Below are 17,015 nucleotides of genomic sequence, written 5' to 3' on the forward strand. Positions count from 1 at the left end.
ATTCACTACTGAAGAAAATAACGCCGTTAGTAGCGCCGTTATATTCCAACGCCGTTATTAACAACACTGGTCATGACAGAACAAGTCTAACTGTAACTGTAGTCATGAAAAAAATTTGAATAAGGAAAAACATTGCATTAAAATAATGCAAACTGGTTAGACTTGAGAGTAGCTGAGATCTGTCATGACAGAACATCGCTTCAATGATATCTGGCGCCATCTAGTGTCGTGAATGGGTATAATGTCTAGTCCACAAATATAAGACGACCCCTTCTTTTTCAGGCTTATTTCAATGCAAAAAACACTTATATTCGGGCCAATACGATACTTCACAAGTCGTACTTGTAGTGTGTATATGTCAACTAGTGCATTGTTTTGTGCCATTGGTAAGAAGAAGTTGTTCAACGAGAGTGCAAAATGTGATCTAGTTGTTGACATTGCCTTGCCAGTGAGCACAAACAGCCTACTAGTACACGGACCTCAAGGTGGATATCAAGGATATTAAATAACTTGAACAGCTTTCCTTGAAGGCAGCCAAACAGGAACAGGGAGAGGGTGGGGAACAGAACTTGGAGAAAATGGGAGGAGGCACAGGTGAGCAGCTAGTAAAATACAGTTGTGGGGGAGGGAGGAACAGAGAAAACGATAGGAGCAAGCAAAGGAATGTGAGCGGAAGGGGAACAAAAAAAGCAAAGGTTGGAGTGGGAGGAGACTGCAAGACCACACGTGGAAACTGGATGACACAGACAAAACACAGTGTCTGAGAGAAGGAGTGGAACAGGTATAGTTGGTTGTTTGCCACAACTGACTCTCTGTTGGTGTGACAACAAAACAAACGAGTGAGAAGGAAGAAACTGCCACGAACAACACTTAAAAGTCCAGTTCAATGAAGATCTGCAAGGACTAAAACGTGAAACTAATTGACAGAAAGAAGTGCATGGAACTCTGACATCAGCAGAAAAAAAGCAAACGCAACAAATAGCGTGTCTAAAGAGGTCAGCGCCCGAGGACATCTGTATGCAAGACGGACAAACTACAACGATACAATGTTGATGAAAGAGTACCGCATATGCATGCCACTCACTGTGGATGAGGTAAGTGTTTGTCTTACCCACTCCTTCTGAGACACAAGCTTTTATCACCTCTGTCAAACTAGATCTCTCAAGAACTATGTTAGTTGGCCGGATTATGCAAAAACTACTTGAGAATTTTCCACGAAACTTTGTACATGGTTGAGACATGGGCCAAAAATTGTACATGTTTTATTTAATAAACGGATTATTACGTGTACAGATATGCTCAATTTTTCTTGAATCATTTGAAACTAATGTCAGGAGTAATATTTCACATGAATTATGTCATTTCAATTCAAGTTTCTGGGTTCAAAACCTCACTTTCCTGATTGTTTTTTTCATTTTCTCTCTGCTTACACAAGTTTATTTTGGCTTCCACCCACATTCAGAAATATGTAAATTACTGGTTACGTCTGCATTCATTAAAGAATTAAATTGGCCTTCTGTGTGAAAGTTGGAGTTGGGCAACCAATCCAGGGTGTTCCCTTTGACTTGCTTTCATTTAAAGGTGCACGATTTAGGATTTGCGCTTCAATTTTTCATGAAATGGCCATAATATTTCAATAGACATTAAAGAATCATGTTTTTGGGAAATACTTCTAGAACAAATCTCAATGGTAAAGCGGATATTTTCCGATTTTAAAAGACAATTTACACATCACAAATTTGCTTCTGTTTTGCTTCCGTGTTCATCATCAGCCAATCACGAGACCAGTTTCCAGCATTCGTCCTGGCTTTTTTATGCCCCGTAAACTAAAGCCTGAGTTATGCCGCTGCTTTGTGGTGACAGCGTAGTGACTACCGCGTCAATGAGCATTCGATAGTTCTGCGGTAAGGGAACGCGTTGCTCTGTAATTCACCGCCAAGCCACTAGAGGGGTGAGGTGTTGTGTTTGTACGGTTTTGGTGGACTGTTGTCGACTTCCTCTGGTTTTCTCCAGGTTACACAACGGAGATGGAACGCTTGAATGTGGATGTTCAGCTCATCAACATTGAACAACAAATGTTGTGGCGTAAGAATGTTTGAAAATGGTGGTGATTTCGCGCTGAACCTGAAACAACAGTCTAAGCGGACCAATCACAGTCCATTTGCGTCACGTCAACACGCGTTGACGCGACGCGTAGTCAGAATTTTGTACAGCTGCACGTCAGGCTACGGCGGAGGGTCATAAATCGGGTCTGCCTTGACGGCGTAGGTCTACCACAGAAGCATAACTCAGTCTCTAGGCTGTGCCAACTTTCACAAACATTCTGAATTACGTCGACCACACAAGCAAAAAAAAACATCATGACGAATCCCAAAGGAATTAAGACAACAAGAGAAGCAAAACAAGCATTTGCATTCATTCGGTGAGGTTGTGCTACGTTATTTAGCATGTGGATCCATTGACCGGCGCTACGTAAATTAGCATGTCGATCCATTGATCCGGGCAAAGGTAAAGTCTTTACGCATGTATGTATTTCGTCTGTAATTGACATTTAAATGGATGGAGCAATAAAATACTCTTTTGGATGCTGTCAATGAACTACCAAATTATATATTTCTTTGCCAGTGTGCTAAACATTGAGAAAAGTAGAATTCCCTCACTACGGTCATGGTGACATAACTAATTTGGACCGCATATCACGGCTCTTTTAATCGTCATTATCACATTGAAAAAAATCTTACATGGAAATTAAAAATAAGATGCCCCTTCTGCAGAGGACTCATCGCTTGCCACTTAAAGTTCTTTACCTGCAGGTTCTCCAATGTGAAGCGGTATTCTGGCAATTCGAAGGGGAGGACGTTTTGCGCTAGTCAATATTTTAACCTAGTTGCAGTACCATTTTTGGTCATCAAACCTACATTTTGCACATTGTGTGTTCACAAAATGTACCTGTATTAAAACACGGGCATGGTCCCCTTCTCAAGAAATGATAATACATGTTTAATTTGGACATTGATTATGTCTTTCATTGGGAGTAACATTTAACAGATGTAACGCAATTGGAATAATTACCACACTTTACATATTTACTTTACATACACTTTTTGCTGAAAAATGGTAACATAAGGCATTGGCGGAGTTTGACTTTTGGGGCACAACATGTTGATGACCCTTAACGCAGTGTTAGCAGTAAAATTAACTTACCTTATTTTTCGGACTATAAGTCGCAGTTTTTTTATTGTTTGGTCGGGGGTGCGACTTATACTCTGGAGCGACTTATGTGTGAAATTATTAACACATTATTATATCATTTCACATGTTATTTTGGTGTTTTGGAGTGACACTGATGGTTTGGTAAACTTGTTAGCATGTCTTTATGCTATAGTTACCTGAATAACTCTTAATAAATATGTTACGTTAACATACCGGCCACGTTCGCATTTCGTTGTTCATGCATCATGTAACATTATCATATTGTACACCTATTCAGCATGTTGTTCTCTATTATATTTTTATTTTAAATTGCCTTTCAAGATAGCATAACTGTTCTTTGTGTTGGATTTTATCAAGTAAATTTCCCCAAAAAATGCGACTTATATGTTTTTTTTTCCTCTTCGTTGGGCATTTTATGGCTGGTGCGACTTATACTCAGATGCGACTTAGAGTCCGAAAAATACGGTACAAGAATATTGATAATAAAAAGTTGAAAATTTTCTTTGTTTCCCATCATTTTTGAGGGGAATTTTAAATTAGGCTGCTTATGGACAGCTCTAATTTTCGCCAAGATTGTCATCCATTGAATATGGTACGCCCACCGGTGGTGGCTCTGTTGTACAATTAGCGTCTTTCGTTGGCCAAATTGAAACTCCGCTCACCATTTTGGTTTCATGGTCCACATTTTCAATCCTTGGTTCTTGCTCAGTAGTTGTAGTCGCTTTTGAAAGCTTAGGTTTGAAAAAATTACGTATATCCATCTTGCCTCCTCGGTCCTCAGGTGGTTTTGGCTAACCATTGCCAAAGCAAATGACCGTCTAAGGTGCTAGTCACATGATCTGTTCGAAAAATAATTTTGACCCATTATAAAACTTTTTTTTTTTTTTTTTTTTTTTTTATTGCTTTACAACTTTTATAGACAACTTTTTATTGGAAAACTCTTAATTTTAAAATCATATATAGGAAAGTAAATTACATGCAATGAGACTTTGCGGCCATCGGGGGGGCATGTTAAACTCTGCGTATGACATAAGGTATCACAACAAAAGGCAGCATAAAGGATTGCTAATAATCAGTGTTGTTAATAACGCCGTTAGAATATGACAGAAGGAAACTAATGCAATAACGGGAGCAATTTTAACAACTTTAACGGTTGATTCACAACATTAAATGACTTCCACACATAGCAAAGGTTACTATCTAGTTATCGCAATATCCGCAGTACCCCTGTGTCTAGTTAAATTTAGGGTAAAGATTGGGCTAGGGCCAGTTGTCCCAAAAACCCTTTAAACTTCACATTATGTGACCTGTTTTTTTTTTTTTTTTTGTGAGAAAAAAAAAGAAAAGAAAATTATCACCAGTTACTTTGCCAAGTAACTAATTACTCGTACATTCAGGTAACTGAGTTACTAACGAAATTACTTTTTGGGAGAAGCAATTTGTAACCGTAATTAATTCCTTTTTTTAAAGTAAGATGAACAACACTGCTAATAATGTTGCAATATTATTGATCCCGGTCTTTTTTTTTTTTTTTTATTAAATCCATTTCTATTTTTTCAATAGGTGTTTTTCCGCTACCAATCTGATACATTAAATTTTAAACCGTTAAAAATTATACCAACTAGTAAATGACAAATCATATTGTTGTATTAAAGTGACTCCTGCTGATACCTTTTTGAGAAATGTTCTGTTTACAAATATTACATGAAGCTCTTTTCCTGTCTTTGGATTATAAAAAGTTGTCCCTCGCAGCTGACAAGTTTCCCTAAATGTTTGATTTCCAGAAGCCGAAAAGCTCAAACTATGCGGAAAAAACACGTGACGACTGGATCGGAAGCGATCTTCTGACTAAATTCGATACTGTCTGCTAATCTAAAAATAGCCGTAATAGGCGCCGATACTAAGTAGCGGATCGGGACAACGATAATTATTAAAGCAATTAGTTAATAGAGTGCCCTATAAAGGTTTCAAAAGCAAGGTTTGGTAGGTATTGTTAAACATCAAGTCTGCATATGCCAGGGTGTGAGCTGTGGCTGGCAGAAGTTTGACTTGAGTATCATGGTTTTCATCTGTTTGACTGGTCTCCTGGTGTTCAATACTAAATCATATGTGTTCAGAAAGCTTCGACACTTGTTTGGCAACGCTGACGGAAAACACCTGCCCAGCATGCATCGTAACATTGCGTTTACATAACACGTTATCTGCCTCATTTGTTACTTCCTTCTCTTCCTTTACATTCTGAAGCACTCCTTGCACAAACAAGTTGGACTGGTTTACGGTTTAGTGATACCCAAAGCAAAAACAAAAATCTGAGGGCTTTCAAGTTCGAAGTTGATCCTTTTGTAGGGATGGACGGAGGAATGTCCTGGTTGGCTCCTTCACCGTCCCCCCACCTGGTTGTTCTACCTGTTAACAAATGACGGCAGTCCAAGATGGGATTTACTGTATCACTGTAACTCAAAGATGCTTCATCCTGCGGCAAATCCTCTTTGGCTCGCAGGTAATCAAAGAATGACTGCAACTCATTTAATACGCTGTCACATCAGGGCACTTAGCCCCAGTCTTTAAATCCTTTCCTCGGAATTTAAAAGGTGCACTGTTGATGTTTCTGTATGAGCTATCAACTTGAACAACACTTGAGCTTGACTGTGACAGACAATGCTAGCTACTCACATTCCGTGCACTCTCTCAGCCCGGAAACACGCAAGTCATGGAGTCTAATTTGCGCACTGATTTACATGACGGCGTTTTGCAGAAAAACAAAAGCCTCAAGGTACCTTTACACATGATCAACATTGTGTAAGCTATGTAGAGTAAAGCTTGTCTAAACACCTCAGTACCAATCACTATGCAAAAGCAAAACAAACTACTAAACACAAAGACACAAAATGCGTAACCTACTACATCTGAACTTCAAATCAAAATCAACCATTGTTACCATGGATTTTGAGTGTGGTGACTACAGAGCCAACAGTCCAGTCTAGTTACAATATACTATTACAGTATATACAGCACTTTCTCAACCGATCTTCAGTAGCTCCATAGTGAGCACGCTCCACTGCCAAAATGACGACATGAGTTCAAGTCCCATTTGGAAAGTGTGGAGAATGGGACTAGGACCGCCGTTATGTCACCACCACATTCAAGACGGATTATGCATGGATCACGTTAAATAATTCTTACAAAATTGGGGGAAAAAAACAATGACTGTATTTTTCGGTGTACAGTCCCTGACAAGTCTTGTCGCTTATCCAAACAATTGCTAATAACCTGACTTTTAATTATTCAACTGGTTTCAGAAATGGCTCATATGAAAGCCAAGACCCTCCCAAATGATGTTGAACGTACAAATTTTTGTTTCACTGAAAAAAGATTTATCATTTAATGAAGACATAAAGGTCCAATTTTGGCAAGGCAAAAGTTTTGTCGCCTACAGAAAGTAGTGTGAAAATTGAACAAAAAATACTTCTAATACTAAAGTACTTCGAATACAAAAATATGTTACATAACATAAGCGAATTAAGTCGTGGTACTGTGAGATCCAAATTTAATATTTTGTATGCCTTCCATGGGCTTGAAGGACTGCATCCATGCGGTTCGGCAAGGATTCATACAAGTCATCAGGAACATCAAAGAATGCAGTCTTGCATGCCTCCCAGAGTTCATCAACATTCTTAGGTTTCGTCTTCCATGCTTCCTTTTTCCTCCAACCCCAGACATGCTAGATGATGTTCATGTCTGGTGACTGGGCGGCTAGTCCTGGAGGATCTTGATCTTCTTTGCCTTGAGGAACTTTGGGGTAGAGATTGAAGTATGCAATGGAGCACCATCCTGCTGCAGAATTTGTCCATTTTTATGGTTAGCAATGTAAGAGGTGCTAAGATTTGTTGATATTTCAGACTATTTATGTTGCCTTTTACCCTGCAGATCTCTCGCACACCCCCATACTGGATGTAACCTGAAACCATGATTTCACCAACACCAAACTTCACTGTTTTGTGGCAAAAGGTGGATTTTTCAGATGAATCTTCCATTGAATTACACCACAGTCGCTGCAAATGTTGCAGGAGACCTACTGGAGCCCGCATGGATCTGAGATTTACTCAATAAACAGCGAAGTTTGGTGGTGGCAAAATCATGGTCTGGGGTTACATCCAGTATGGGGGTGTGCGAGAGATCTGCAAGGTGGAAGGCAACGTAAATAGTCTGAAATATCAACAAATCTTAGCTGCCTCTGACATTCCTAACCATAAAAAGGCACAGATTCTCCAGCAGGATGGTGCTCCATCGCATACTTCAATCTCTACCTCAAAGTTCTTCAAGGCAAAGAAGATCAAGATCCTCCAGGACTGGCCAGCCCAGTCACCAGACATGAAAATCATTGAGCATGTCTGGGATAGGATGAAAGAGGAACCATGGAAGACGAAACCCGAGAATGTTGATGATCTCTGGGAGGCATGCAAGACTGCTTTTTTTTATGTTTCTGAGTTTCCAAGTCAAGATTTTGTTGATTTAGGAGCATTTTAGATAAAAAGTTAATTAGGTTTGCTAGGAAGGTTCTCTACAACAGAGAGGAGTCTACTGCTTTAAGATGGCGGCTGTTTAAAACACATCTGGTTCTTTATTATACATGTTGCAAATGCAGCCATGTCTGTCATTTGCATCAAGTTCTGTATATATGTGATATCTACTGAAGCATCATGTGGGCGTAGTTTGTAGGCTATCGGCTACAGTCAGGTATTATTGGAGCCACCTAGCATAGTAGCATTGCTTTTGCAACGGCGTCACCCTCACTTGCCTCCTCCCCACTCCTGCGCTGCTCTCTCGTCTCCGTGAGTCCGTCTTTCTCAGACTTTTGTAGCTCAGTCAGCCAACGTAGTAACGCACACCTTTTCTGCCGCAGTAACGTTAATGGCGTTGCCAAGATGAGAAAAATAATTAAAATTACTCACTACTGAAGAAAATAATGCCGTTAGTAACGCCGTTATATTCTAACGCCGTTATAAACAACACTGGTCATGACAGAACATCGCTTCAATGATATCTGGCGCCATCTAGCGTTGTGAATGGGTATAAAAACGTCTAGATCGCGGATATAAGACGACCCCCATGTTTTCAGTCTTATTTCAATGCAAAAAACACTGTCTTATATTCGGGCCTATACGGTATTTGAACTGCATTTGATTGAAACCTAATTGTTTCATTGAGTGTGTTTTGTCATTAAGAAGACCAGGTCTTAAATAATAATATACAAATCATTTTTTCATGATTCGAAAGAAAAAAGTTATCCACAAGCTTTGTTGAATATTTATTTTAAATATGATTCTCACTTTGATCCAAAATTCCCTTTTTTTTGTCTGTCCCTGTGCTGCATAATGTTTATACAGGAATTTACAACAGGCTCACTGCTTGCAAAGCAATCCTAACCTTTATTCTCTGAAGCTGCAGGAAGGAAATGAATGCCGAGTTCTCTCTGGCGCTTGCGTTCATAAAATATAAAGGCAGACGAGCCTGTTTCACATCATACTGAGATTTTCTAAAAGAAAACAAATATCCAAATCTTAGGTGGGAAATTCTTTACCTACAATGATCATTCTGTCAAAAAAAAAAAACATTTTTAATAAAAGTAAGTAAATATTGAGTGTTTATTTGGAGAAAAGACAAGAAGTATCGCTGAAATGTCACCCATGAAGGATAATGTCCCAGATCTCATTTTCAAAAAATTTTTAGTCATCTGCCTTGGTATGACAGAAATTAATTACATTTTGTTTACGATGCTCCCCGCCCCCTTTACCAACAAAGCTCGATTTAATCAAAGTAGACAAGACCTATTAATGAGAAATAATGTTTAGCGGAGGAAAAATGGATGGATAGCAGCATCAGGGGGAAAAATATGAACGTGTCAACCCTGAACTTCATGAAAGGTTGAGAGGATAACTGATTATGTCAGGCCATCAAAAAAGGCTAAACTACACACACAGACACTGTACACACCTCTATGATCTCCAACACATACAGTATGTATCATTATTAGCATCAAGACAACACCTCCGGTTCTGTTTTACAATACCATCAAACGTACTTTTATTTGCCATCACTGGACAAACATGCAGCTAATGAACAAAGCAGCCAACCAGAAAAATTAAAATATTTGTGTACACGCTCAAAGTTTGGCAAACAAACAAGCGAGATAACTTGGTCTAAATTTAGCGAGATATTTTTATGCACAAACTACAAACGCTTTGGGAATCAAATAGTAAATGCACTTTTATTGGGTTGTGATTGTGATGTAGAGTGATGTGGCAGGGAAACTGAAATTTGATGGTTTAAAACAAGGGTCCCTAACAACCGGGCTGCGGACCGGTACCGGTCCGTGGTGCATTTGGTACCGGGCTGCGCAGAAATAATAAATAATTTATTAAAGACTGCGTTCTGGCCGATTGACTTTCTTTCTCTGTCTTCTCTAGATATACAACTACAGAATGGGAGGTCGTCATAGAAATGAAAGGATTGGACTGTTAGCAGTGCATCTTGTTTTGTATATCTTTGTGCGCTTGGCCTCAATAATAACGTATGACCTAGGTCGTCGCCCATCACATTTGTTCCCGTAAATAATTAGCCCCCACACTAGAATGATTGAAAAACAGACGTCTTTGGACAGAAATTTTACGGGGAAAAGGGAACTTCTCGAGCCAGAAGATGAGCCTACAACCTCGATGGAAACAAAATCTATGCTACTTCACAATCACTAAAGACCCACGAACTGCGAAGCAGTGGATTTGTGACCCGTACAGTGGGGCAAATAAGTATTTAATCAACCACCAATTGTGCAAGTTCTCCTACTTGAAAATATTAGAGAGGCCTGTAATTGTCAACATGGGTAAACCTCAACCATGAGAGACAGAATGTGGAGGAAAAAAAAAAAAGAAAGAAAATCACATAGTTTGATTTTTAAAGAATTTATCTCCAAATTAGAGTGGAAAATAAGTATTTGGTCACCTACAAACAAGCAAGATTTCTGGCTGTCAAAGAGGTCTAACTTCTTCTAACGAGGTCTAACGAGGCCCCACTCATTACCTGTATTAATGGAACCTGTTTTAACTCATTATCGGTATAAAGGACACTTGTCCACAAACTCAGTCAGTCACACTCCAAACTCCACTATGGCCAAGACCAAAGAGCTATCGAAGGACACCAGAGACAAAATTGTAGACCTGCACCAGGCTGGGAAGACTGAATCTGCAATAGGTAAAACACTTGGTTTAAAGAAATCAACTGTGGGAGCAATTATTAGAAAATGAAAGACATACAAGACCACTGGTAATCTTCCTCGATCTGGGGCTCCATGCAAGATCTCACCCCGTGGCGTCAAAATGATAACAAGAACGGTGAGCAAAAATCCCAGAACCACACGGGGGGACCTAGTGAATGACCTACAGAGAGCTTGGACCACAGTAACAAAGGCTACTATCAGTAACACAATGCGCTGCCAGGGACTCAAATCCTGCACTGCCAGACGTGTCCCCCTGCTGAAGAAAGTACACGTCCAGGCCTGTCTGCGGTTAGCTAGACAGCATTTGGATGATCCAGAAGAGGACTGGGAGAATGTGTTATGGTCAGATGAAACCAAAATAGAACTTTTAGTAGAAACACAGGTTCTTTTGTTTGGAGGACAAAGAATACTGAATTGCATCCGAAGAACACCATACTCACTGTGAAGCATGGGGGTGGAAACATCATGATTTGGGACTGCTTTCTGCAAAGGGACCAGGACAACTGATCTGTGTAAAGGAAAGAATGAATGGGGCCATGTTTTGAGAGATTTTGAGTGAAAATCTCCTTCCATCAGCAAGGGCATTGAAGATGAGACGTGGCTGGGCCTTTCAGCATGACAATGATCCCAAGCACACAGCCAGGGCAACAAAGGAGTGGCTTCGTAAGAAGCATTTCATGGTCCTGGAGTGGCCTAGCCAGTCTCCAGATCTCAACCCCATAGAAAATCTGTGGAGGAAGTTGAAAGTCCGTGTTGCCCAACAACAGCCCAAAACATCACTGCTTGAGATGAGATCTGCATGGAGGAATGGGCCACAATACCAGCAACAGAGTGTGAAACGCTTGTGAAGAGTTACAGAAAACGTTTGGCCTTCGTTATTGCCAACAAAGGGTACATAACAAAGTATATATACTACATATGTATAGTACTTAGTCTTACGTTGGCTTGACTTGTTTTATTTTTCACTGTGTAGTGGCCTGTGTTCGACTATTTATTTTTACCCTGTCATATTTCTTTCCAACTTTTTTTTTGTCCTTTAAATTTGATCCATTTTACCCTGAAAATCATGAATCTTCCTCTGTCTCTAGTACAGAATAGGGCAGCTATACATGATCAGCAAGCACAGCTTCGATCAGAGCGGAAGTGGAGAAGGAGTGGAGGTGGTGAGGAATGAACCTGACATTCATCCTCAGCACGGCCCAGGACAGTTGACAGAGAAACGAATCTACCTCAGCAGGTACGGGTATCAGTGTATAACTCTGACGCACCATCACCAGCCCTTCTGGTTTCTATTTTACTGGTGATTGACATTGGCATCGAATTATGTTTAATTTGATGACTAACTTTGCACGTTGTGATCCACGTATCACTGAGTGCGTGCAGTAAAGCAATTTCAACACCTCGCAGTGTGACGTTTGACTGGTCTGCATGCAAAGTCCAAATGCCAGCAACATGTTGAGGCTCATATTAGTAAAAGAACATGTTGTCCCTTTGTCTATAATAAGCACTAACTATTTTTATATTTTGTCTCCCAACGTGTTTGTACCTGTGGAGTTTTGGGGAAAGACTTGAAGGTGAATCAGAAGCTAAATAAGTTCTAATAATTGACAACAATGACAATGCTACCATTAAGAAATATAATAGTGATACTCCATTATTCTCTTTAAACTGTTAAATTAATTTCACACCCCTAATCTCACCTAACTCATTAACCTCAAGCAACCTCAACTCTTATTCTAATCACCCCTTTAAAGCTGCCAACTAATCCTAAAATAAACTCTAAAAGAAGTTGAGAAATTTTCACACTGAGAAGGATTTTCCTAATCTTTCTGTGCTTATGGGACTTTCGGTCCTCATTAGAGATATGCCAGAAGTTGCACACATATGCTGAAATTTTACCACCCTGTCCCAAAGTATAAACATGCCCAAATGTACTCTCCGCATTGTGAATTCACCCACAAAAATTTCTCCCCTAGTAGGTAAAAACGCAGTTTATGAACTAAGGGTGTAACTGTACATGTATTTGTATTGAACCGTTTCGGTACATGGTGCTCGGTTCGGAACGGAGGCGTACCGAACGAGTTTCTGACGTAATGTAACCCTTACTTTTCAAGGCTGTGAGTCGATCGGGTTACAGTTTCTTTGTGTAGATTATATTTACTCCGTCTTCTCTTCTATAATGAGGACCATTATACGACAGTATAACCCAGAAACGTCAATGGTGCAATAACGTGGCCGCCGCGAGAACGCAGTGAAACGCAGGCGTTAAAGTTAATCAACCAATGCACACCAGTCGCAGTGCGGCCGGGTGTTAGACACGTCCCAGAAGCGGCTCAACACGACACACGCGAAAAGAACGGCAGAGTTTATTATTTGAAGCGAGACGCGACCCTCCTGCGTCAATACTACTACCGGTAGCTAGGATCGGGCGGACCGGAAGTCACTCGTGTAAAAATACGGTGGATCCGGTCGGAATGGTAGATCGGGGCACAGTTGACTTGTCTTTGTTGATTTACTGCTGTCTTCTCTGCTATAATAATAACCAACACGGCCCCATGTTCAATACAAAACCATCCTACCACAACAAAACAAGTAGGAACTAACATTCACATCGGAACTACAGTTATACAACATAAAATATACAATATAAATGCATACTACATTACATTTGTAAAATATAAATACATAATAAAATAAATAATAGCCCATTTAAACAAAATAAATTGAAATGAGCTAAAACACCTGTAATTAAATAATAAGAATAATACAGAGATCCTGCTTGCACAATCAAATTTATTAATTTCTGTGTGGCGCTTTAACTTGAGAAAATCCACCAATAAAGCTTTTGAAAACCATTCATAAGAAAAAAAAAAGATTCATTGAGGCATTTCATTTGTAAAATACATGTTAAAATCTTTGTCATTGGGATTGCTTTTCTCTTTAGTACAGAACTTTCTTTCAGAAAGAAAGCTGACCAATACGCAGGGTCTGAAAGGCAAATTGTTTTTGGATTATCTTTAAATACCCGCTTCATTTTGAGCAGAATTCTAGCTTTGTATAGGCTAATGTTCCTATTGTTGAAAGCACAAAGGTGTGTAATAAACAACTAGCACATTTATATTTTGCATTTTGTTTTCTTACTGTACCGAAAATGAACCGAACCGTGACCTCAAATTCGAAGTATGTACCGAAACGAGATTTCTGCAGCATACACCCCTTAGTGACAGTGCGGTGCGCTACAGCACAATGCGTCACTTCTACGCAGAGCTTCAAATGCTCATCAAGAGCGTAGTGTCGACGCCGTAGCTACACCGTCAGCCCGATGCAGAACCATAAAACATACATTCGTCATCAGTGAGGAAAAATTAGCTGTTAAATACACAAATGCAAACGTCTAGCACCACCAATGGCAGCTCATTAGTTAAAGGGAAAGACAACACTGTAATCAAGTATATCCAAGCAAAAAAAGTTATTTGTTAAATTGGAAAAAAACACAGAATTTCATTTTTCTAATGTATGATATAAGAGAAAAAAACATTAGAGAACATTACAGAAAAAGCCATAAAAAATATGAAATCGTCCCATGACAAGGGGAAAGACATTTTATGAAAGCTGTTCTCATTTTACTCAATTGAATGTGAATATCCCCGATTGGCCACCGTTCCTCGAGACGTCATAATTCCCTTTATAGGCATGTGCCGATAACCGGTTTCAAGGTATACCGTGGTATGAAAACGTCCTGGTTTCTAAACCGCAAAAATTTTCCGTCATACCGTCCCTAAGGTATTAGCTATTTTTTATGTACCAGAAATGCAGGGAGAAATCTCTCACTTGCAGCTGCAAGCCTCAACCCTCCCCCAATGGTTGTTGCTCAGTGTCAGTGAGTCAGCTGTGCTACACGATGGCTGGAGGAGGTAAAACCCCTGAATTTTTTTCCCCATCGAAGTAAACAAAATCACTGGTATGGGAATACTTTGGCTACAGATTTACATACGGCTGAGAGGAGGTGGGCCAACCAGCATGTTAAACATGTTTGCGCAGGGTGGCTGCTGAAGAGGCAATACCTCCAGTATGATTTCACATTTATACAAAATTAAAGGTTATTAAACACTATCATGAACGTTTCCCACCAGCTACGAGAGTGAACTCCACCGTGTTTAGCGTTTGTAAAACGTGTATTTTTTCTCTGTAACAACTGTCTATGTTGAGATATGTGCGTATACTGTAAAAATGATACGAGTCTGACAAACGTGCTTGGAAAATAATTCAATTAATATTTTTATGATGATAATAATGTTAAGCTGTGGTTGCAAGTTTACACTCACCTAAAATGTCTTTGTTATTTTATATATTTATTTTAACTTCATATCATACTTATGTTCCAATTTGCTAATATATTTTGAAAAATAAAAATCCTGTTCAATGGATTTTTTTTTTAAACCCAGATATCTCAAAGTAACACATGTAGAAGCCATATTCACTGTAACAATTTGCTGCATCAATTTGTTTATTCTGAAACTGTGTTATTGTTTTGCCACCAGGGGGCACAACCAATGTCATTAGGTACTTTACTATAAAGGTGCGCCTAGAGCAGAAGTGCTAATCAGTGCACCTGGTGGACACACGGTTTTTACCATTACACGCCGTAGCATGAGCTGCATTGGAGAGTGAACTGTTTGCTGAATTACTGGAATAAATCGACCAAACTAAAACCATCCATGTGGGCAGGTCATTGCCGGTAGCCTATGCATACATTCAGGTTCCGAAGGTGTACTCAGTATTGGGGTGATTTTGAGTTTGCTAAAACGCTGGTACAACACATTTTAGAGCTTTAATTGCTATACCATCATCAGTGTTGTCACATATTACTTGAAAAAGTAAATCAATTACTGATTATTGATTCCGCCTAAAAAAAAGTAAGCTAGTTACTTTACTGATTATTATCAAAGTAATTAAGTTACTTTAAAAGTAATTTATCAGTTACTTTTTACCAATTTTTCTCCCTTTGCAGCCTCAATATAAGAATGACAACAGAAAAATGTCATCGCATGTAATTGAATTTTTAACATAAGGCTAAATTTTCGAGTTAGTGGGGGTTTAAGTAGTTGAAGGAGTTGATTTCAACCACCATTGACTCCCGCTAGCTTAGCCACTCCAGAGCCCTGAAACTGACAAATAACTGACAAACTGCACAGAATTTGTTCAAATCAACTGTAACGACTAATTAAACCCCGGCTAACTCAAAGATTAAGCCAAATGTCAAAAATTCTGAGCTTCCCCTTTAAAATGAAGAGCATTAAATATAGATATTAATATAGCCATTAAAATGTTGTCTATAAAACTTGTAAAGCAATAAAACAAACAACAAAAATGAACAAAATGAACAAGAATCATTCAAAGTATTTCATAACGGGTCCAAATTATTTTTCGAACAGATCATGTGACTATAGCACCTTAGAGACGATCGTTTGCTTTGCTTAGCCAAAACTACAGCTTAGGAGGCAAGATGGATATTTAGAATTTCTTTAAACCTAAGCTTTCAAAAGCTTCAACAACAACTGAGCTTGAACTGAGGATTGACGTCAGCACTCGCACAAGTCACTTTGCGCGTGCGCAGCGCTGCTACTAAACATTAAAGACAGCAAACATGGTGAAATGTCAGCTTTAATTTACTGTTTTAAAAATATTTTTTATTTAAAAATGTTTAATGTTTGCATTTCTGTGCCTTATGGAGTAAAAGAAAAATGCCATTGCTTGGAGTGGGCGGGTATGTTGTCTTCCGGGCTGAGGAGGTTGATGGTGTCAAAGAAGTGCATAACTGGCTGTCGCCTTGTAAATCTGCACTGCCCCCTAGGGCCTGGAATGAATACTGCACTGTTTTCATGCGCAATTGCGACATCGTTCGAATGGAGACGGAACCATATAAATGCAAACATGAAATTTGTCGTATTCTCGGAGCGTCACCATGTAAACGGCCCCTAAGAAATGAGACCGACATGAGCGAGAAAACCCTTTGGCACAAGATAAGGGAGATGCAGACTATTTATACACAAGAAGTAATAGTGAACAGGTGGAAACAATAGGCGATTAGGTGACATGAGGAAGGGCAAGGATGCAGACATGACGAGGGTGAAGCCTACAAAATCAAACATGAACTGACACGACACACCCCCACCATGACGGGACAAAAATACTTAAGATATAAATGTTTTGGTAATTTCTGTTACCTTTAGTCATGTTTCCATCTTCTAGTGGTGTGTTTCATTCTGAGTGGTTCAAAAGATTCTTTCATACAAACTGCCACTTACCGTATTTTTCGGACTGCAAGTCGCACCTGAGTATAAGTCGCACCAGCCATAAAATGCCCAAAGAAGAGAAAAAAAACATATATAAGTCGCACCGGAGTATAACTTGCATTTTGGGGGGAAATTTATTTGATAAAATCCAACACATAGAACAGATATATCATCTTGAAAGGCAATTTAATATAAAAATACAATAGAGAACAACATGCTGAATAAGTGTACAG

At 39.3% G+C, this 17,015-nt stretch overlaps 1 protein-coding gene across 4 annotated transcripts in view; it reads left to right on the forward strand.

Moving 5' to 3' along the window:
• The first annotated feature begins 702 nt into the window (after positions 1-702).
• The window catches only part of pitpnc1b (phosphatidylinositol transfer protein cytoplasmic 1b), a 50,843-nt gene continuing 34,530 nt past the window's right edge, over positions 703-17,015 (forward strand). Inside the window, exons 1-2 of one of the 4 annotated variants that reach the window (XM_057834839.1) lie at positions 703-1,094; positions 11,580-11,723. In XM_057834839.1, coding sequence (XP_057690822.1) covers positions 1,090-1,094; positions 11,580-11,723 — 149 coding nt within the window. In that variant the 5' untranslated portion in view covers positions 703-1,089. Of the gene's footprint in view, positions 1,095-5,524; positions 5,714-11,574; positions 11,724-17,015 lie in introns of those variants that run through there. The other 3 variants (XM_057834836.1, XM_057834835.1, XM_057834840.1) reach the window with 3 other exon arrangements.

Source organism: Corythoichthys intestinalis, chromosome 4 (assembly GCF_030265065.1).
Source record: "Corythoichthys intestinalis isolate RoL2023-P3 chromosome 4, ASM3026506v1, whole genome shotgun sequence".
In the NCBI taxonomy this organism is placed as follows: domain Eukaryota; kingdom Metazoa; phylum Chordata; class Actinopteri; order Syngnathiformes; family Syngnathidae; genus Corythoichthys; species Corythoichthys intestinalis.